This window comes from Trifolium pratense, linkage group LG2 (assembly GCF_020283565.1).
Source record: "Trifolium pratense cultivar HEN17-A07 linkage group LG2, ARS_RC_1.1, whole genome shotgun sequence".
Taxonomy (NCBI): domain Eukaryota; kingdom Viridiplantae; phylum Streptophyta; class Magnoliopsida; order Fabales; family Fabaceae; genus Trifolium; species Trifolium pratense.
The window spans coordinates 49,779,344-49,801,962 of record NC_060060.1 but is presented as its reverse complement, the minus strand read 5'-3'; the positions used below and the strand labels follow the sequence as shown (position 1 = coordinate 49,801,962).

The following is a 22,619-nucleotide window of genomic DNA, read 5'->3' as shown; positions in this document are numbered from 1 at the left end:
ACGGCCTACAACCGCGTTGTAGTTTTATTAACTAAATACGAGATTGGTTATTGTGAAACCTATTTTCCACTGCGCGGTCGTTCACCGTTGGATCCATCTGCACGCATTATGTGTGTTGGTATGGTTCCAAACCATTTTGTGTATGTTAAATTGAAGGTTGGGTGTCCACTGCCTCCAACTTGTAAGGAATGGAAAAATCATAGGGCGCCAGAGGCTGAGACTTGGGAGGATACATTTATGGACCGGATGGTTGAGTTTGACGAACTCATGAAGAATGAAAAAGGTGACATGAAGATGGAAACAAATGAAGATGATCATGTAGTTGTGAGAGACAAATGAAGATGGAGCCAAATGAAGACGAAGTCATTTTGCTTGAATTGTTTTTAAGTTTGAAGTTGTAATTTACGTTTTAGAGTTTGAAGTTGTGATTTATTTGATTATGTTTGAAGTTATCATATGTAATGACAATGGTTATATTTAACTTTTAATTTAGTGCAAAAGAGCAAATTCCGAACATGCATAATGTTGGCCTGTAAAACTGTAAAAAATTTCTGCAGAAAACTTGATTTTGGACTGTACACTCCAAACCTGTAATTTTAGTGACCATTTCGGTTCGCAGGATCCAAACCTGTGATTTTCGTGACCATTTCGGTTCGCAGAATCCGAACATAATTGGTTTTGGATTGTAGACTCCAAACCAATGTATAAGCACAATTTTCGCCCCCCCCCCCCCCCCCCCAAAACGTGTTCCCATCTATAATTGGCTTGTTTCGGATCCCACGAACCGCACATAATATATTTCGGATCCTAGGATCCATAGCTTCCTAAACCCCCCCAAATTCAATGCTATTTTGGGATTTTTGGGGGGTTTAAGAGGAACATGGGGGGCGAAAAAAGCAATTTTCATTACTATTGGTAATTGAATTTTAACTAATTAACTAATAACTAGTTGATTATGTAACTTAACTTTTTGTTCAAATAAAAAATAATTATTTTGGTGTTAACCCTCCGGTTCCTAGGGAAAGGGGGTCCTAGTAATCCGGAGTTCGACCGCGAGATAAGTAAAGTTTGACTGAAAAATTGTTCCACCCAAGGATCTAACCCAGGTTCTCCCGATCGTGTTCAAATGAATTTTGTTATTGCACAATTTAAGTTGTCATTTAACAAGTGGAATCAATGTTTTAAAAACCGGACCGGCCGGTCTAATTAAGCTTGAATAATTATTTCAAAAAACTCAAAATGTGGCTAGTAGGTGTTGTACACGAGACCTTTTGATAAAATAAAGAAACACTTACCACTTGGCCAATTAAGTTATTATGATATTACATCTAATTAATATATAATTACTATCATTTAGGGAACATAAAAAATCACCATCATAGTGATGAGACTTATGTTAACATTTTTTTACGAATACCTATTAATTAATAAAAAAACATTGTTAAGTTTTTTCATACTTATTATATATTTCATTTTGAAAAATAGTTAATTTAAAACAATATATATATATATATATATATTAGAAAGTATGATGCAATATATATGTTAGTCAAAATATAAATAATGATGGAATGAGAAGTTTTTGAGCATATGAATTTTTTATATTTGATCAAATATTTTAGTATAATTATATTATTTTTTAAATAAATATTGGGTCAATAGTCATGCGGTCCGACCAGTGACCCACCGGTCCGACCAGTAACCCAGTGGCCTAGAGCTTCGACCGGATCGATCACCGGTCCGGATTTAAAACTATAAGTGGAATAATATATTGTTGTGTGTTACTTTCTTACACTTTTTTTAACTAAAAAAGATGTTCATCCGTTCAAATCAGTATAATAGATCAAAAACAACACAAATGCACCTTAGCTAAAATCTAAAATTGAAAAAATAAAGAAGCCTCTGTGAACAAAAGTAAAAGGTGAACAAATATAATCTTATTGGTGGTGGCCTTTAAGATGGGAATGACAAACAATTTTCCCATGGTGGGAAAAGTCTAATCTTACCATTGATATAGTATTTATATATTGAATGACTTAGATTGTGGAGGGGTTCTTTTTCTTAACTTAAACATAATTGGAATGTATAAGAGTTTAATAGAGTTTTATTTTTTAAAATTGATATACATATATTATTATATAATAATATAAATAAAATTAATAAATGAATATTATGTGGGTATGGAGCGGGGTGGGTATTAAGGTACCCATACCCGCACCCATACACACGCTTATTTTTATGGATAATTAATCATGCTCGTGTCCGTACTTAAAAATGCGGGTTTTTATCCTATCTATCGTGAGTATTTTTTGCGGGTACCCATTGAGGATGGGTAAAATTGTCATCCCTGTAACCCCAATATTATTCAAACATGTTAACGAAATAATAGGGCACTATAAAATATAGTATTGTTAAAATACAAATATTAAAAAGCATATATTAGTAAAATAACACACCATATAAGACAGGGACTAAAAAGAATTCTATTTATTTTATTTATTTATTGATAATAGATACTAAAAATAGTCACACATAATCAATAATTAACTGGTATAAGTAATAAAAATTTTGGGCTTTTTAAGTAGAGTTTGATTTTTAATTTTGTCTATAGAAAAAATTCGATTGAAAGAAGAGAACTCGCCGTATATGTCTCACGGGTTCTTTGAAATAAGTTAATCATCAATAATGTGAGTATAAACTTTGTATCAATATATCATGATTACCAAAAAAAAAATAGTCACACAAAACTATAGAATTTAATCCAATTTTTTTTTGTACAAATGTTTTTTCTTGTCAAGTACCCTAGTGCTGGACATTTCACTCTTAAAGTGGATAAGTAGAATGATCAAAGTTCGAACCCCGACCTCTTACATATATAATACAATGTTCTTGACAATTGAACTAAACTCCTGAGACGGTACAAATGTTACTCTTTTTATTTTGAGTTACGGTGATATTGGTATGAAGTTTCCACCGTTGTTAGCGATGATTAATATCTGTCGGAAAACCTGTGGAGCATACAAGGTGAGTTCTCCCCCCCAGCCGAATTTTCTCAATACGCATGAGCCAAAAATTAAACTCCTGACCACATGCTTAAGGGGACTAAAACTCTTATCACTTCATTGTTGGTAGTACAAATGTTACATTCTACAATAAAATTAAGTCATACTAAAAAAAATTAAATAAATAAAAAGTCATACTAATAAATAAATACAAACAAAAATTGGTGCAAAAGTCAAACGTACTTCCGAAAGAAAAAAAGTCAAACGGTACACTTCTAAAATTGATACAAATGGTACAATCATACCATCTAAGCCTTGAATATTTAGCAAACTGATATGATAAGTGACCAATTTGAGAAAGCAGACTGATACAAATGGTACAAAATTTGAGAAAGTAAACTGATATGATAAGTGACCAATTACAAAATCTTCAATAATTACCAATCCTTATTGTTTTTTATCTTCCAAGACAAAAAGAATAGAATGAATCAGTGGTCAAACCAAAAAGAATAAAACATATTCAAAAACAATGGCTCTAGTTGGAATCCTTCATACTAGTGTTGTTTTTCTCTCTAATACTACTACATTTCTCTGTGAAGGTCGCCGAACAAAAAATAATTATATCCGATTTAACTTAATTATTACAAGGACCGCTCTCTTTTCTTGAAACATCCTCTTACAAGGACTTTGAGGTCTCCGCAACAACATCGCAGTTACAATTTCAATAACAGAAGCACATTTCCTGCAATATCAAGGTTTGCAGCGTAACTGCAGCCACAATTTAAAAACATGCTTCAAACAATTAAGTTCCTTCATAAGAATACTTGGCCATGTGACGGTTCAGCGATAGTATGTGCCAGAGATCAGTAGCAAGCGCAGCAATGCATTTCGTGATCCATTTTCGGATTGTATCCTCCAAACTACATTGATTCTACCTCTTCCTTTGTTTAGATCTCTTCCAAATCTATGGAGGTGAATTTAGAAATTCATTAGATCAAGTTATTAAGGTTTACATTTCAATCATGACTTCACTTCGGTAACCAAACAGACTTTCCAAAACACTGTACAACTCTTCTGTCTTTGGATTAGATTGATCAAGTGAATAGAATTGATGAACTTTATCATCGACCTCAATCCAGCTGCATCCTGGAATCTTATAAGACTTTTGTTGCTTTAATTTGCACCACACATTTCTCACTTCATCCCACTTTCCTAATTCACCATATATATTAGCCAACATTATACCATAACCACCATTATGTGGATCTATTTCAACTAATTTTTTGGCTGCAAATTCTGCCAAATCGGTACGACCATGAACCTTACATCCATTAAGCAAAGAACCCCAAACCACTTCATCAGGTTCCATGCTCATTCCCTTCACAACATCCATCGCCTCATCAAATCGACCCGCCCGACCAAGAAGGTCAATCAAACACCCGTAATGCTCAATCTGAGGCACTATCCCATACTTCTTAACCATCATATCAAAATATCCACAACCTTGTTTAACCAAACCACCATGAGTACAAGCATTCAACAAGCCAATAAAAGTAACCTCATCAGGCCTCACACCACTACCACACTCCACCATCTGCTCAAAAATCGCAATTGCACCCTCACAATTCCCATGCAACGCGTAACAATTAATCATTGAATTCCACAAAGTCAACCCCTTACATCGGTCCATCTCAAAAACCTTCCTTGCCAACTCCAAATTCCCACACTTCCCATACATATCCACAAGCGCATTCGAGACAAACGAATCAACCACTAAACCATGTCTATAAACATAACCATGTATCCATTTCCCAAGCTGAAGCATACTAGCATGACCACAAGCCGAAAGCACACAAACAACCGTAACCTGATTCGGCTTATTACCCTTACAAAACCCGCCCTCACCAGCAGCAGCAACAAATACCATTTCTCTAAACAACCTAATCCCCTCAGAAAAAAACCCATTCTGAGTACAACCACTAATAACCGCATTCCAAGCCGGTACATCCCGTTCAACCATTTCATCAAACACCTTCAACCCACATTCAACATCACCAGCTCTCAAATACCCAGAAACCAAAGCAGTAAAACATACAACGTTTCTCTCAGACATTTCATCAAACACCTTTCGTGCATCCCTTAACCCTCCCAAAACCTTGGAATACGAATCAACAAGAGACGTTTGAACAACTGGGTATTCCAAAAACCCAGTTTTTACAATCTGGGCATGAACAGAACCTATTAAAAACCGTTCCTTTGATGATTTGAGCACATGGGGGTAAATAAAATTATTAGGACGAATTGGGCTATTAAGCATGTTCTTAAAGATAGAAAAAGTGAGTGAATGATTGTTTTGTTGAGAAGAATAAGCAGTGATGATGGCAGTGAAGAGGTAGATATTGGGGGAATGAATGTGGTTGAAGATTTGTTGAGCATAGTGAAGATTTGAGAGTTTGATGGAACAAAAACGAAAGAGTTTGAAAGCATAGAAATGGGTTTGAGAATGACCAAGTGTGGTTAAGTGTGATTGAAGTTGTTTTAAATGGTTTATGTGATTGATTTTGTTTAGTATTGTTGATACTAATTCGTTTAGGTTTCGTTTCATTTGATTGATTATTGGTTTGGTTCTGCATATTCTTGGGACATGGTTTTATATGGTTTTTGCAATGAAAATAACGAGAGTCCAGAACAAGTATAGGAGGTGAATTGGAGAAATACTACGGTGTATATATGAAAATTATATTTTTTGACCAACATATGAAAAATATTTTTAAAAAATATATTATATTATCTATATATTTTTCTCTTTTATAATTTTTCAATCGATGCGTTTAAATTAATTATTTTTCAATGTTTTAAAAATTTGTCCGCACCACCGTCTCCGGTTCCCCCTGCCCAGACACCGACGATTCCGACTGGACCATTCATATGGTCACGATTAGAATCTTGTTGCATGCAGAACTGTTGATTGCAGAATGGTGGAGCATTTTTGATTGATTGAAATTTTGTTGAATACCCTTGCTATAAATCTTCAAACTATTTAGCTTGTTCATCTCTGTCTGCTGATTTGCTATGTTGGAAATCATCCACGTTCCGGTATCATCAAGTCCTGTCTCGGCCCGATAATATTCGAAAGGATTAGGTGTGTGGATACGCCGTGTTGGCGGTAGTGTCGTTCTTCGCACTAAAGGATTTGATGGTTATTTTGGCGTCTCTCGCATTCGTGGTGTCCAGCTCCGTTGATCGACCATCGCTCGATCTGACTTTTGAATAGTTATGAGTTGCTTTGGATATATGTCCAACAAGATTTGTTTAGTCAGAGGTTGATGTTTCAATATTCGTATCATCAATTGATTTCAGACTGTATTGCTTGAAAAACGTCATGTCCAACAAGATTTGTTTAGTCAGAGGTTGATGCTTCAATGTTCGTATCATCCATTGATTTTGGACTGTATTGTTTGAAAAACATCATCTCTTGCTGCTTGCCGCAAGGAGTAGTGTGGGTGCATGGACAATATTCATGTTGACGGTCGGTCCATTCGCCTCAATTATCTATGACTTCTATTATATCTTTTAGGATTAACTAGATGTTGGTATATTATTTGCCAAAAATAAAAGTTGGGTATATTTTATTGTTCTTCGTGCTTTTGTGTAGACGCACTAGATTAGGTCTTTGTCCTCTAGTTTTTGTATATATTTTTATATTCTTTTTATCAACAATGAGTTATAGGTGGAGGACGCGGAAGGATAAAAATGCCAACTAAGTTGGGATATATGTCCCTGCCTTAATGTCTATATGTTCTTAATTTAATATTTAATAAATAAAACATAAAAAAAAAAAAAACTTGTCCAACATCCAATAACGAGTCGAGGTGGGAATAGGCTAGGCCGAGCTAGGCTTTGCCAAGCCTGAGTCTGGCCTGTCAAAAATTTGAAGGTCTGAGTCTGGCATGTGGCCTATCATAGGCTTATCTTTTAGGTCTGATCCTGACCTTTTGAAAGCCTAATGTGGCTTGTTAGTCTGTTTAAAAGCTTATTTCACATGATAAATCAATGTCTTTTTGATATTTAACATGATATGTTAGAGACTTTGACTATATATGTCATCATATTTCAATTCTAATTTATAATAATACATTTATATGTGAGAATTTATTTAAAATCATAACTAATAAAGTAAAAATACATAAATTTATACTAAATACTCATAATAAATTTTTATTATAAAAACAGCATAATAACTTTTTCATTAAAAACCATAACAAATATGTAGAATGAAAAAATTAGTAAATTCACAAAAATAAAAAATGTCAAATTGTCAATGCATTAGAAAAAAAAATGCATTTTTTGCTTGATGCGATGATAATGCATTAGAAGCCACTAGGTTTGGACGAGTGATGAGAGATTTGGGTAGCATGCATAAGGTCATGGGTTCGATCATCTGTTCAATAGTAAATTAAAAAAATATATATAGTTAAGAAAAAGAAAAATATGCCTAAAAAAGAAAAAGAAAGATATGCCTAAAATAGATACTGGACATGAATAGTAAAAGTAAGATTGTTTCATTGCTAAAAAATAAGAGATTGAATAAGACAATTTCAGTTGTACTATGATTTTAATACTGTTTCTAAGACCGGACAAATTGGGGGTCAAGGGACCGGACAAATTGTATAAAATACCAAAATAACTTTTTGAAACCAAACACCGTACAAAACCAAATTCTGTCAATAGATTAAAATTTGTCCTGGGTTATTCTGTCATGTTCTATCTCGTTCAATAACGGCGGTGGTTTGCTACATTGTCGTCGGCGGGTTATCGGTTGGTCATTGGTACTCTCGGTAGTTGATTCTCTAATTTTTCTAGGTCTATTGAGATCTACAGATTCACTGATTTAAGTTTGCCTCCACCGCGCCGGTGCCATTTTATTATCCGTATCAATTCGATTAGGTTGATTTCACTTATGCTGATTTATCTTATGTTTGACCGCTTGGTTGGCCTGCACTTTTGTTATTTTACGGGGTCAGGTTGTATGTCCTCCAATTTTTATTTCTTTTGTAAATTTTCTTTTTTATATTATATATTATTACGAGAATATGGTAGATAATGTCAATGAGGGTCTCTGGGCGTGCCAACTTTTTTGGTATTTCTACATATCATATGATGCCCGTTGTTCACTTAACTTAGTGAAAAGAAAGAAAAAAAAAATTATCACAACAAAAATCACATTTTTCAAAAATATATCTCTCGAAAATAAATTTTATGAGAAGCTAATTGAAATATTTCTAACTTTTAAACATTTTTTAAAATTTTATTATCTAAAAAAAAGTCGTAGCAAAAGGATAAACCACTTAATTAATTGATTTTTTATGAGAATATATTTAAATAGATTTTGCATTTAAAGTTGTTCACAATTTAACATTCATATGTAGTTACCTAACATGCTTGAAATTGAAACAAAGGAAGTAAATCATGCAGATAGTTTAATAATCACAAGAAATACTATTAAAGAGACAGAAACATATGTTTCTTAATCATGCAGATAGTTTCATAATTGTATAGGTAACTATTTAACATTCATATGTAGTTACATAACATATGTTTTATAATCATGCAGATAGTTTCATAATTTTGAAGGTAAAAGTCCTCCTATAAATCACAGAGCTAAGAAACAGAAACATATGAAGGAATAAAATAAAATAAATAAGACTTAAAACGATAGCAAGACCCTTGTCCAAATTGCAGAGATCTGCTTTGACAAACTTCAAAGTTCAAATATGGAACAATTTGCGGAATTTATAGCCTCATTCTTTCTGGAAGCAATCTCCACTCTTTTACGCCACTGATTTATCGACAGTATTTGACTGAAACTCGTTGAGTTGCTTCCTAATTTCTTTTCTTGCTTTCTCGATAAGAAGATTCTGAAGTTCAATGGCGGAGAGATCTCTAGTAGAGTTAGATGCTCCATTTCCCTCCATGCCCCTTCTTTTCCTCTTAGCTCGATTACCTTTACCGTAACCTTTTTTGGAAACATTCTGCTTCCTTCTTAAAGCCTCTTCCTTTTCAGTAGTGGCTTGTGCCTCCTCACGATCTCGCTTCACCTTATGATATGCCTGCTGAACCACATTTGCAGCTTGAGCCACATTAGAAATGCCAGAGTTTGAGAATGGAGCCCACTGGAAACTATTCTTGTTAGACCCTGCTCCAACATTTGGAGCTGCCATGTTGTTCTTTCCAGCATTAGATTTGCTTTTATGAGGTCCTTGGTGATCGGGCTTTGGATTAAAATTCAACGGAGCCCCAGGTCTGATACAACTAGCAGGAGGCGTATTGGTTTTTAGTGCCAAAAATATTTCATGGCAGTTAGGGCACGCGAGTTTCAGGTTTATGTACATTCTTGGATACTCGTATTGCATTTTACATCCAATGCAAGTAGTCCAAAATGTGGATTTGGATTTATGGATAGAACATGAACTTTGTTCTTTAGCCCCATTTGCCACCGCGTTTGCTGATGAACCGCCAAAAATGGTTGAGCCTTTCTGTGCTTTTGCATTTATCTTTTCATCATAAGCTGCCCTTCTTGCCTTATCGGACAGTATACTCCACGCCTCTGAAACATGTTTAAAGGCCCAATCGGCTCCGACAGACTTGTTCTTGTCTGGGTGAAGCATGAGAGCTAGCTTCCTATAATGTTTCCTGACCGTATCATCGTCGGCACGCGGGTCCACACCAAGTATACCATACAAATCTGCTTCTCCTTTTACTTTATTCTCAGCAGAAATATACACGTCAATTTTTGCTATCAGTTGAGGAATACCCTCAAGGGAAGGATATAAATTTTGGGCTTTCAAAGCAAACTTCTTTGCTCCCGATATGTCCTTTGCAATGAACTTCCTCTCAGCAATTTCTTTAGCTCTGGTAGCCTCGTCCTTATTGCACTCCATTTCTCTCACCTGCTTTCTTGATAATCTCCTCTACTCTCAGTACTTCGATGTAATATAACATCAGCAGTTCTCCATCTGTGGGTGCCTTAAAGGTTTATACATAGTTTGAATTCACATACTGCTTGTGATTCGTCCATGACAATCAAAAACCTATCAAGTAAAAGTGAATATTAGTTAATAAGGTAATAACTTGCATTGCAGATTGAATTCAATCAAATTCTAATAAAGAAAATACAGGGCATTATTTTTTACTGAATAACACAATCAGATTTACAAAGGCATTGATTTGTCAGTATTTACAAAATATTCAAAAGCAGTACAGTTTAAAAAAATCAGATCTACACGTTTTAAAAAATCATCAAAGCATAACTCAAACATCACATTGCCATTAAAAAAAAAAACAAGAACTCAAACATGACATAATGCAAATGCCAACACACTCAAGCAGTGAGTACTGGAACAAGGACATTATAAATTGATGGATACCAATAAGTTATCAAGGAGTGTTGTTAAATAGCTGTTATACCACTATAGCGTAGCAGAATTCGAACAAACCCTACTTTTTTTGGATTCGCTATTTTGAACAAATTGATGTTTTCCGCAAATAGCGAATGACAACACTGGTATCAAGAATCCAGATACATAATACAATATAGACACAATACGATACGAAACAGCCAAGGGAATAGAGCGAGAACAACAACAGAAACAGAACAAATAATGAGCAAGAGCTACACAAAAATGCAGCTCAGAACTCCAAGAGTCTGCCACCAGAAATTCCGCAGATGGACAAGAGTATCACGAGAAAATAAGTTGGGGAGCAAAATAGGAACACGTGCAGACCTTGAAAAGGAGAAAAAATAAAGTAGAAAACTCGAGTTACAAAGGTACAAAAAGTAAGTCAAAAATGGTGCTTTAAATGTATTAGATAAATACACAATTATGGGCAGTATCGATATTATTTACCTGTCGAACATAGATAGCTTTCCTTTTATAAAGTATCAAAGAATCGAGTGTTGGTGGGCTCGAAATGGATTGGTTGAAAAAGGAAAGCCTAACCAGACAGGTAAACGAAACACAACCAACCGGCATTGTAACATAAAAGCTATCTGTCCACCAGGTAAACCATACCTATACGCGCCCATAATTTTATATATTATTCTTTTATTTTATTTCAGTGATACTTATCTAATACAATACAGTTGCAATAAGTCTTGCCAATTAATGACACGGTTGTCACTCAGATACGAAGCGACACATTGGAAGTACCATTTTTGACTTACTTTTTGTACCACTGTAACTCTCGAGTTTTCTACTTTTTGTTTGCTCTGTTTTAAGGTTCTCACATGTGTTCCTATTTTGCCGCCCAACTTCTTTTCTTGCGATACTATTTTGTCGTACAATAACAAAACAGCATTTCATTCCAATCCAATATATCAATGTTTTAAAACCCTAATCAGACCAACCGGTTCAACTGGTCAGTCCCTGAATTGGCGGGATCACCGATCTGATCACTCCCCAACCATAAATACAGACAGTCAAGTATATTAATGTTTTAAAACCCTAATCAGACCACCCAGTTCAACCGGTCAGACCCTGAATTGGCGGGATCTCCAGTCTGATCATTCCTCAAACATAATTACAGACAATCAAATATATCAATGTTTTAAACCCTAATCAGACCACCCGGTTCAACCGGTCAGACCCTTAATTGGCGGGATCTCCGATCTGATTACACCTCAACCATAAATACAGACAATCAAACCAAATAAACAATTAACTATAGCCATCTTCATGTAGGGGTTTAGATTTTTCAAAACAATGCATTAAATTCTTAAATTTCATACATTCAAATGAGATCAAAATACATATATAAATGAAAAACACAAGCAATTGCAACAATTTGTAACTAAATAAAAATAAGCGACGCGCCAAAAACATTTATTACAAATTGAATTTATAAATCAACTTGTTAATCCATCACAAAACACACAACCTCATCAACATAACTGAAAAATTGAAAATCAAATTTACTCATTTCAAAGTAAACATTAAAACAAGAATCTGAACTTACCCACATCTTAATAACTTCAAAACCCCGAATCTTCTGCGAAAAAATCTCTAAGCTTCTAGAAATCACAGCAAGTCCTCTAATTCTGAGAAAAACGAACAAAACCCTAAAATTAATAATAATATCATAAGGAAAAAAAATAATGAAAAATAGGTGACTCTAGAATCAGTTGAAGTTGAGAAATTCGGAATGAAAAATGAGAATAAGAATTAAGAAGTAAATGATTAAAAGGGCAAAGCAAATGAAATTTACTGATTAATTTTTTTGTAATTATTATTGATTGTGAGAAGAAAAAATGGTGACTTACAATTGAAGGAATGAAGATAGTTGAAGAGAAAAGAGGAAGCAATTTTGGTGAGTGTTCTTTGGAATTTTGGTTCATAAATCTTCTTTGTTATTGATTGTTCATGCTTGTTCACGCTCACACTAAACGCACATCTCGGTATAAGCTTTTTTTTTCTGTGACTTTAGAGATGGTTATGGACTCGGGCCAACACAATTAGGGTTGGTCATCGGGCAGGTTCGGTCCAACCGAGTCCCTTGATGTGGCCTAATTTCGTTTGGGTATGGTGAGTTTTGGATTGGATTACATGGATGGATTGGATGGTGAAAGGGTTGGGTTGGGTTGGGTTGGGTTAGCACATGTTGGACCCCTTATTAGTAGAGCTGTAAAAAGGGCCTTAAGGGGCCGGCCCTTTAAGGGGCGGACCCACTTATTCCTGATTATTAATTTTATTTAAATTTTAAATAATTTTTCTAGTGTCGTGAACTTATTCTCTTTTTCTTCAATCAGCACTGTCCACGATCGGCACCCTAAAAAAACTGTGTTTAAAATTTAAATAAAATTAATAATCATGAATAAGTAGGTCCGCCCCTTAAAGGGCCGGCCCCTTAAGGCCCTTTTTACAGCTCTACTTATTAGGCCGGACTAATCGTTTAGCCCACAAATGTTTTGAACGAATTTGGCAAAAAAAGTATAGAAAATGCTCTTCTCGACCCCACCCAAGTGCTTATAGTCCTCCCAAAGCAGTAAAACACAACATTTCTCTCAGACATTTCGTCAAACACCTTCTGTGCATCCCTTAACCCTCCCAAAATCTTCGAATATGAATCAACAAGAGACGTTTCGACAACTAGGTAATGTAAAAAACTGGTTTTTACAATCTGGGCATGAACAGAACCTATTAAAAACCGTTCCTTTGATGATTTCAGCACATGAGGGTAAATAAAATGGTTAGGACGAATTGGGCTATTAAGCATGTTCTTAAATATAGAAAAAGTGAGTGAATGATTGTTTTGCTGAGAACAATAAGCAGTGATTATGGCAGTGAAGAGGTAGATATTGGAGGAATGAATGTGGTTGAAGATTTGAGAGTTTAATGGAACAAAAACAAAAGAGTTTGAAAGCATAGAAATGGGTTTGAGAATGACAAGTGTAATTTTTTTTTGAATAAGCTAAATTAGCCCACCCAAATTGGCACCAGAGAGAATCGAACCTCAGTCCTCAAGAGGAGCACACTCCCAGGTCTCAAGTCAATACCAATGTGGCCTGGTTTATGTGATTGATTTTGTTTATTGTTGATACAAATTCGTTTAGGTTTCGTTTCATTTGATTGATTATTATTGGTTTGGTTCTGAGTATTCTTGTGGCCTGGTTTTATATGATTGGTTTTATTTCGTTTCATTTGAGAGTTTTATATGAATATACTTTGTGGCATGGTTTTACAACAAAATAGAGTTGGCATGAAGCCAGTAGGTTTTATCTAGTGTGAGGAGTTTTGGTAGAATGTTAAAAGGTTCTGGTTCGATCATCTACTCATTTGTAAACCAACAAAAATAGAGTGACATGTCGATTCAAAAGCGGTATTATCTTGTAACAATGCTTGAGATAGCTTCAGAAGATGAATCTCCAGATGGGAGAACTATAGTTCAGATTATTTAGAAGGCTTTTAGCTTTCGATTGGGAGGTGATTATAATTCATATGTATCCTGAAGCTAATATTGTGGTCGATGCTTTAGAAAACTTGGCATGTGAAACTAGTAGTGAGATGATAGTTTATGATAGTTGTCCTACTATTGTGAAATATCATTCAAATTTATTTGTTAACTCACTGACGATTTTGTTTGCCAGATATGTTACTTGAAGACAAGCAACAGTTTAAGTTTGGGGTTGTAAAGACACCCAGTCATATTAGGTTTTAGTAGTAGTTTTTAGTTATGGTTGCATGGAAAATACATAAGGTTTTAGCACAAGTCAAGACAAGTCAAGAGTTTGAAGAGGATTGAAAAAATTGCACAAAACAAAAGGAGAAAAAATCAAGTGTTTCAAATATGGGGAAATCGCCCCACGATGGCAAGCAAAGGAAATCGTGCCACGATTGGTCCATGTCGTGACAGAGGCCATCGCCCCACGATTACTACTTTTTAGAGATAGGAGCACGTCCAAGCATTCAAGGGAGCATATTTCCAGCGATTCTTCATCAACAGGGCATTTGTGTATGCTATCTCATGTTTAATCTTCAAAACTCTTGTGTTATGTTTATTATCATGAGTAGCTAATTCTCTTAGGTTAGGAATTGTATGACGATTCCCTTTGAACTTATCTGAACCATGTAACTACTTATTTTATTCAATTCAATGCAAACTAATAGTTATTGATTTTAATTTCATGTTTAATGATTTTCTTTATCTGGCCAATAAATTGAATTGATTTTAAGAAGTAAATTGATACTAGCCCTAGAATTTATATATGGAACTAAATTAATTGTTTGCCAATCGTAATTGCTATAGGGATATAGTTGCTATGATATAGGATTTAACACGCAATGAAGGTTTTGATAATATCAGTTTCACCTAAGGGATTAGGGTTCTATATTAGATAAACGGGATGGATGAGCCAATGGGTTATCATCGTGACTATTAGCGTTTCATTGTTGAGGAATCAAATCTAGAGTACCAGATAAGGGAGAAGGAGGGATTCAATACAATTCCTAATCGTTTTTAATTCTTGTGATTGTTATTATTACTTTTATATTTACCCAAATCAATATTGAAACTTCACCTTACCCCCCCCCCCCCCCCCCACACACACACACACACACCAATCCTATCTTTTTCCTAAATCTATTTTAATTGAATTGTTGAATAAGCAATCCTTGTGGAAATGATCTTATTTATCATTATTATTACATGAAGATTTTAGTACACTTGCTAAACCTCATCAGTTGTAAAAAGGGGATAAGCCCGAGGACAAAAGAAAACTATAGGGATTGGAGATTAATTTCGATGGTTCATTAAAAATTCTTTACAAATATATACAATAAATCAAAGATTTGGTTATCATGCATTCGGCCTTCAACACATTCATGCATTTAAATTTTCAAGGATCGTACGACCAACATTGAATAGTTTAAATTTAATCTCTGTATTTTTAATTATAAAATTAAAATCTATTTTTTAACTTTTTAATCATAATCAAATAGTCACTTATACTGCGAATGCGAGAATGTGTGATCATGATGAAAGCAAGAAATCCAATTTCTTAAAAACCTTCTAATTGATGTGTTTCCTTTGCGAGCGTCGACCTAAGGCAACTATCCAAGTTAGGATTTTATGTCTCAAAATTTTGGGTTAAAAAAATATCAAAAAAATTCAATACGATGTTAAATATATAATATGACAATATATTGATACAACTGATCTAGGCAAAAATTAGATTATTTTTTTATTTTCATAAAATCCGATGCAATTTTTTTAAAAGAACTCACAATATAAATTATTTTATGCCTTATATGTTAGGTCAACCCAATCCTTTGGGACAAACATATTTCATAATCTAATAATTTTATTTGCCTTATCTTTCTAGAGAATTCAATCATATTCTTTTCATTTTATTTGTATCAAACATATTAGGCTAAATTGCACTTTTTGCCTCCTAACTTTTAGACGTACACTTGAAATTTTGGTTCCCTAACATTCATAATAGCACTTTTGGCCCCCTAACTTCAACCTTTTTTGCAAAAGGTTGGCAAAAGGTTGGCACCCCACTAATTTCTACAAAGTCATTGCACATGTGGACAGTGACTCGCAGGCCACATCTACATGGCATATGAATAATTGTCCACGTATGAGTTGACTTGTTGACGTGGCATGTGAGTCATTGTTCGTATGTGTGTTGACTTGTTCAAAATTAGTGGGGGGCAGCCTTTTGAAAAAGGGGCTAAAGTTAAGGGGTCAAAAATACTATTATGAAAGTTTGTGAAAATTAAGTGGTCAAAAGTTCAATTTAGCCAGAAAATTAATAACAACAAATAGAGTTTGGTGTCTTCAAAAAACAAAAAAACAAATAGAGTTTGGTTGGGTTGGTTTGAAGTTAAAACATACTATACCAGATTTGGATTTAACACTAACGTACAGTTGTTTATAAAAAAATGCTTGAGATTGAATATATGTTTAGTTCTCTAACTTTCAAAATAGCACTTTTACACTGACGGCTTGATCACAGATTCCTCATCTGCATGTGGAGGGTTGTTTCGTGAACACCTCACCAACCATTTAGGTTAGTGTTGCTCTCCCTTTGCCGCACTCCATTGTTCTACATGCCAAACTTATGGCTATTGTTGCTATGGAACTTGCTCATACCAGGGGTTGGACTAATCTTTGGTTTGAGAGTGATTCATAGGTAGGTGTTGGTGCTTTTACAAATCATTCGATCATTCCTTGAGACTCGCGCAACCGTTGGAGTATGCTTCTTGCTCAATCTTAATTTTGTTGCTCCCATATTTACCGAGAAGGTAATGCAAGGGTGGATAAACTTGCAAATTTCGGCCAGTCACTGACATACTTCAGGTGGTGGGACGATAACCCTCCTTTCGTGAATTTTTAAGGGACAAGTTAGGACTCCCTAGTTATCATTTTGATTAATGTTTTGTTTCTTTTATTTTTGGGTAAGGTCTAGTCCCCCTTGTATTTTTCTTCTTTTTTTTTTTTTTTTTTTTTCTTCTTTTTCTTTTAGATATAGGATAATGAAATCTAGGTGTGCCAATATAGTTGGGTTGTCTATTTTTCACTTGATATCCAGATGCTCTTAACTTATTCAAGAAACATAAACGACTTTATTTTCAACTCAATATTATTCAGAAAATCATTCACTTCGTACGTCTCTAAGAAAAATAATAATCACAACCTACGGATTGCGTGCAGCCTTGGGAGTTATCAGACTCGGTCTAAGGGGTCACCTCCGCCATACTCTCAATGATTTCTTTATGGGAGTATTAGAGTGGAATAGGGAAGTGTTGGCAAGTCGACTTCTCTTGGGTACTTACAGAGTTTTTCTTTTGTGGAAAATTTTGCCTCATGTATTTATTGAGGACTAATTTAGGGATAAATGATAGTCTCCCTAATTTTGGATTTGTTTTTTGTACTTTTTTCTTTTTTGTTTTTGTTCTTTTTTATTTTGTTTTTTCTTTCTTTTGCTTTTTATCAGGGTAAGATTTGACGCTCACTTTTTATGTATTATATATGAGCAAAGAGGCATAAAATTAGTGTTAATAGATGTCCCTCTAATGTCTACTAGTCACCAGTGGCGGAACTAGGAAAAAAAATGCAGGGGGGCACTAAAATAAACTATAATATTTAATTTAAATATAAAAATTATATTGCATACAAAAAGTCATAATAAGCACAAAAGTTGATTACTAGATAATTAAGCTACATACCTTAAAATGCCACTCTATGTAAATTGAGCGACTTGAAATCGTCAATAATAGAATCTGAACTAATACTTGCAGTAATATCTCTTTCAATGTAAACATGCTATATGCTAGAAACCGACCTCTCATCTTGTTTTGCAACTTTGTCTTGATGATTTTCATTGCCGAAAAAGACCTCTCTGTTGTGGCAGTAGAAACTGGAAGAGTCATGATAAGACGGAGCAGTCTATCAATCAAGAAGTAAACTTTATCCCTATTAGTTGCAACCAAACACGAACATAATATTTGAACAGTTGATAAATTCTTCAAATCTGTTGATTGACGGGCATCAACAAGAAATAGTGGAAGCTGAAATGGAAAAGTGATCTTATCTTGCTCATAGAAATCCATAGGATAATATGTTTCAACTAGAGTGCAAATAGTATCAATGTTAAAAGCTCTATAACCACCCTTAGGATTCAAAGCACAACTTAGAGTTAATGAATTCATTGCTTGCTCACTGAATCTGCTATTCACCTCTTGTAATTTTGTGGAGCATTTATGTGAAGTATATTTACCATTTTGTGGAGCATTATCCCACACAGTTTTTGCTACTTCATCATTATAAGATGCCAAAAGTTTTACCATCTCAAGAAAATTACCTTGGTTTTTTGAGTAGCTAGATTCGTCATGGCCTCTAAGAGCACAAGCTTGAAGTGTCAACCAACGAATAGAGTCAACTGAAGCCTTGAGACATAGTCAATTCTTCTTAATTTGACTTGAGCTTTGTTTAAGGAAAACATTCTCAATATTTGCCTTTTGATTCAACAAGTCTTGATAAAGATTTCATTGCATTGTTGTGTGACGATCGAAGATCCTTCCCTATATGCCTAAGAAATGCACAATTCTTTCCATCTCTCACTTTTTCCAACCTCTAAAACATGTAGTAATAAAGGCATCTGATCCAGAATTTCCACTTGGTCCTTTGCTAAAAAGATAACATGGTAAGAAATATGCGGCATCCTTTGAAGGTGAATATTCTAGCCATGAATAAAAGATTTCAAACCAAGTCTCTTGAAACCGTCTTGGATGATCCTCTTTACCGGAAAAAGGATATCTCTCACTTCTTCAATTGATGCAACTTCAACATGTTGAGAGGTAGCAGTTGTCACTTCTTCAATTGATGCAACTTCAACTTGTTGTGGAGTAGTAGTTGTCACTTCTTCGATTCTTGAAACTTTAAAAGGTTCAGATGTAGAATCATTCTCACAAGCTTTCCTCTTAAAGAAATGATGAATTTTTCCATTCTTCATTCTTATTTTTCTGCTTTACAAGAAATCGACAACAATCAATCAACTAAATCTATATTTAGAAACAAACAAAGAACAATCACAAAATCACCGAACAAGAAACAGCATAAACAACAACAACAACAACAATATTACTTTGGCAATAAACTGTGGAATAATAAGAAAGAATGGTTCCAAAGCTACGGCGAAACATTTAGAGGTTGTAAATTTGTGATCAAACCAAACCAACAATAAACAAGGCAACAAGAAGACAAACCAAACCAACAACAATACTTCAATTTTTGATCAACAATTTTTTAGAAGTTGTAATCAATTCCACCTCAAATGTGATTTTCAACATCAAACCATACATATGCATCACAGAAACACAGTTCACAGAATTTCTACTAACAAAATCATTCATTCAAAATCAACAATCAACAATGTGCTGAATAGAGAGAGAGGTTATCTTACCTAAAAACAGAAAAGTGTCACGGATAGGGAAAAGGGGTTGCAACTCGCAGTTCGCCGTCGCCGCAAGTGAACGGTCTCAAATGGAGAGGGTGTCGTCTCGTTTCGTAGAGGGGATATGAGAGTGATTTCTGATTATTAGTGTGTTTTAGAGATGTTGAAGGCGATGAAGTGAAGAAGAAGAGAGCGCGAACGGTCACAGAGAGAGAGAGAGAGAGAGTACGCAGAAAGAAAGAAGAGGGAAGGGTTTCACTTTTTTTTTCTCCTATAATAACCTTTGTTTCTTTTTTAGGATATATACTTGTAATATTTTAAATACACCAGTGGTATTTTCTTATTTTCTCAAGGGTAAAAAATAAACAAAAAAATAAAAATTGGGGCGTGGCCGTGGCCCATTAGACCATCTCCAATGGTATAGTATCTATTAGCTATTAGGTATTCATGGTACTTATTAGGTACTACCATTGGAGCAATATCCATTTGAGTACCTAATAGGTACTAGTTCTACAATAAGCATTAGTACCTATTTTGTTTTTGTGTGTCTCATTTATAATGATATATAGTTATTGGTAAAATGTGTTATTGGTATGACCTAATTAGAACTTTTTAAGAGATGTTGGGTTGGAGGGATTGAGTACTTATTATATACTATTATTAAAATATTATAAATGAGTGATGTTTAGACATGAGGTCCAATTAAGTACTCAAAAATGAGTATCTCTATTGTGGATGCTCTTATCACTTTGTTTGTTTGAGTAGATTTAGGAAATAGAGAAATAGCATAGAAATAAATTATTTCTATAATTTGGAAGAGCATAGAAATGAGGAGAGAAAGAAATTTTATGGCATGCGATCCACTAAAAAAAGTTCTCTTCTCTAGAGATTTTAGTTTTGTGAGATGTATATTTTGGTTTTTCCAATTATACCCCTATCAACATGCTTCCTATTCTTAATGTACCAAAAACATGTTTCCTTTTGAATTTTTTTTATGAGCCTCTTAGAAATTGGTTTATGTTTACCCACATTGACTTGATGTTGCGATGCTATATAGTAGTTATTACTTAAAAAAATATATATTAATAAATTCTATACACCTCTGACCTCACAAAAAGGAAACTAGAAATGCATACGGTAGCTTTGTTTAAGCTATGCCACGTCACCCAATTGGACATAAGTGGTTTTTTAATTTAATTAATACATTAATTATGTAGACTTTAACTGATATTTAATTATATTGTGCATGCTTTAACTCGGTACTTTGGTACCTATAGAGTATGGGCACGAGTGCAAAAAATGTTATCCATGCGGGTATTGGGATGTATACGAGTTTTTTTTAACTGTGGATATAATTTAGTGGGGTTTGGGTAGTATGCATGAGGTAATGAGTTTGATCCTCTACTACGTTGTAAAACAAAAAAAAATTATAAAACACTATTCTACATGGGAGATGGCCAAATATTCACTTTTTATTTAGATAATCAGCTATTTTATTTTATAATAAGTATTATTTTTCCAATCAATTTCATTTATAAATAATTCAAATATAAAAAATATGAATAAAGGAAATGTATTTTATATTTCTACTAGCGGTCAGACATGGCGCGTTCCGCGCCTATTTGTGTCTATTATGTAAATTTATGTCCAAAAAAACATGTCTTATGTTATGGTGAGTTTGTTAATAAAATATTTTTGTCGCTAAAAAACAAGTCAAGGGTATTGTTGGTATTATTAAAAATCCACACAAAATTTTTTTGTATCATCTTTATATATATATAGGTATAGATTTAACTTTTTATTATATTTAAACTTTCGTTACGGTATCATTGATTTACATTTTTTTGCTATATATATTGTCTGGCTTTCCGTTTCCTTCAAAAAAAATCATTTGGCTTTCCGTTAGAATAGGGTTGTCGATATGAAAAAAAAATCATTTTCAGTATTTTGGATCGGCGGATTATTTTACTTGCTTAAAGCTTTGTCCCACGTAAATGTAGATCTAAGGTTCATCAATGTTACTCAGTTCTATAAGTTTCTCTTATTTTATTTGTTTATTTTACATAAAAAAAAATCGTTATAAATTTTTTTAAAAAAAATACATCCGTGCGAGAGCACGGGTCTAAAAACTAGTAAGTATAACAAGTGGATAAATATTTAAAAAAAATTGGATGATAAGTATTTTTATTGATTAATTTATTTCTTGTTATTTTATTTAATATCAAAACAAATTAATATTTTTTTAAATCATTAAAAAAAAACTTAATATTTTTAAAAATTATAAATAAAATCAATGATGGTATTTATAAGATTTAATTAGTAATATTTTTAAAGATAAAAACATATGAGGATAAATTTGTCATTCGCTATTTTTCTTCATTTATTTTTGCACTTATTAAAAAAGTGAAAATTAATGTTGGTACTTCTTTCTTTTGTATTTCTATTCATCCAAACAACATGCAATTTCTACTCTATTTCTTGGCTATTTCTCTCTTTTATATTTCTCTCTTTCCTGATTCACTCTTTTCTATTTCTCTCGACGTCCAAACATAGTGTAAAGTCCCCCTAGTACCGCCTCTGCTAGGAGTAAACAGTCATTTTAGTTTATGTCACTCGCTATCATAGTAGTTCTTGAATCATAAAAAAATATTTAAAAGTCCCTAAATTTAACTTCTGTTAGTCGTAGCAATCCCTGACGTTAACTTTCATCATAAAATCGTTGTTGCTGACATGGACCATTGGTTGACTAAGTTGACCATCATGTGTCATTTTTCTTTCAAAAACTTATGTCATGTACTCGGGGACCAAAGTGAAAGTACATTACAAAAAAAAAATTAAGATGAACTATGAGGGACTAAAACGACGAAAAAGAGAATAAGATTCAAATTTGTCATTAAAATCACCCTCAAATTAAAACCTTAAAGTAATCTTTATCTTCTTCCTCTTCTCATTGAACTTTTATTGATCATCATCGTTGCAACCATTTTCCAAATTTTTTTAAAAGAGATGTTTTGTTACAAATGGGTCATGCTTTTTCATTGTTTTAGTCCCTCATAGTTCATCTTTCCTTTTTTTGTATTGTACTTTCACTTTGGTCCTCGATTACGTGGCATAAGTTTTTGAAAGAAAAATGACATGTTATGGTCAACTTAGTCCATGTC

The 22,619-nt window shown here is 33.8% G+C and overlaps 2 protein-coding genes across 3 annotated transcripts; both read right to left on the bottom strand.

The window, feature by feature from the left end:
* Nucleotides 1-3,099: 3,099 nt before the first annotated feature.
* LOC123911522 (pentatricopeptide repeat-containing protein At1g33350) lies at nucleotides 3,100-5,681 on the bottom strand. Its single transcript, XM_045962950.1, has one exon. The coding sequence runs from the start codon at nucleotides 5,605-5,607 to the stop codon at nucleotides 4,012-4,014; it is 1,596 nt and encodes a 531-aa protein (XP_045818906.1). The 5' UTR covers nucleotides 5,608-5,681; the 3' UTR covers nucleotides 3,100-4,011.
* Nucleotides 5,682-8,042: 2,361 nt separating this feature from the next.
* Nucleotides 8,043-19,742, bottom strand: LOC123911521. 2 transcript variants are annotated; one of them, XM_045962949.1, is made up of 4 exons: nucleotides 19,468-19,736; nucleotides 17,732-19,027; nucleotides 12,018-12,099; nucleotides 8,043-10,093 (listed from the first exon to the last, which is right to left on the bottom strand). In XM_045962949.1, the coding sequence occupies exon 4, from the start codon at nucleotides 9,941-9,943 to the stop codon at nucleotides 8,834-8,836; it is 1,110 nt and encodes a 369-aa protein (XP_045818905.1). In that variant the 5' UTR covers nucleotides 9,944-10,093; nucleotides 12,018-12,099; nucleotides 17,732-19,027; nucleotides 19,468-19,736; the 3' UTR covers nucleotides 8,043-8,833. The 2 variants fall into 2 exon arrangements, with proteins under 2 accessions (XP_045818905.1, XP_045818904.1); XM_045962948.1 differs by having other exon boundaries at nucleotides 8,510-10,093; nucleotides 12,022-12,099; nucleotides 19,468-19,742.
* Between the last annotated feature and the right edge of the window lie 2,877 nt (nucleotides 19,743-22,619).

What these genes read in the sequence shown, in the direction of transcription:
- LOC123911522 (XM_045962950.1), bottom strand. Translation starts at nt 5,607, where the DNA reads ATGAAACGAAACCTAAACGAATTAGTATCAACAATACTAAACAAAATC.
- LOC123911521 (XM_045962948.1), bottom strand. Translation starts at nt 9,943, where the DNA reads ATGGAGTGCAATAAGGACGAGGCTACCAGAGCTAAAGAAATTGCTGAG.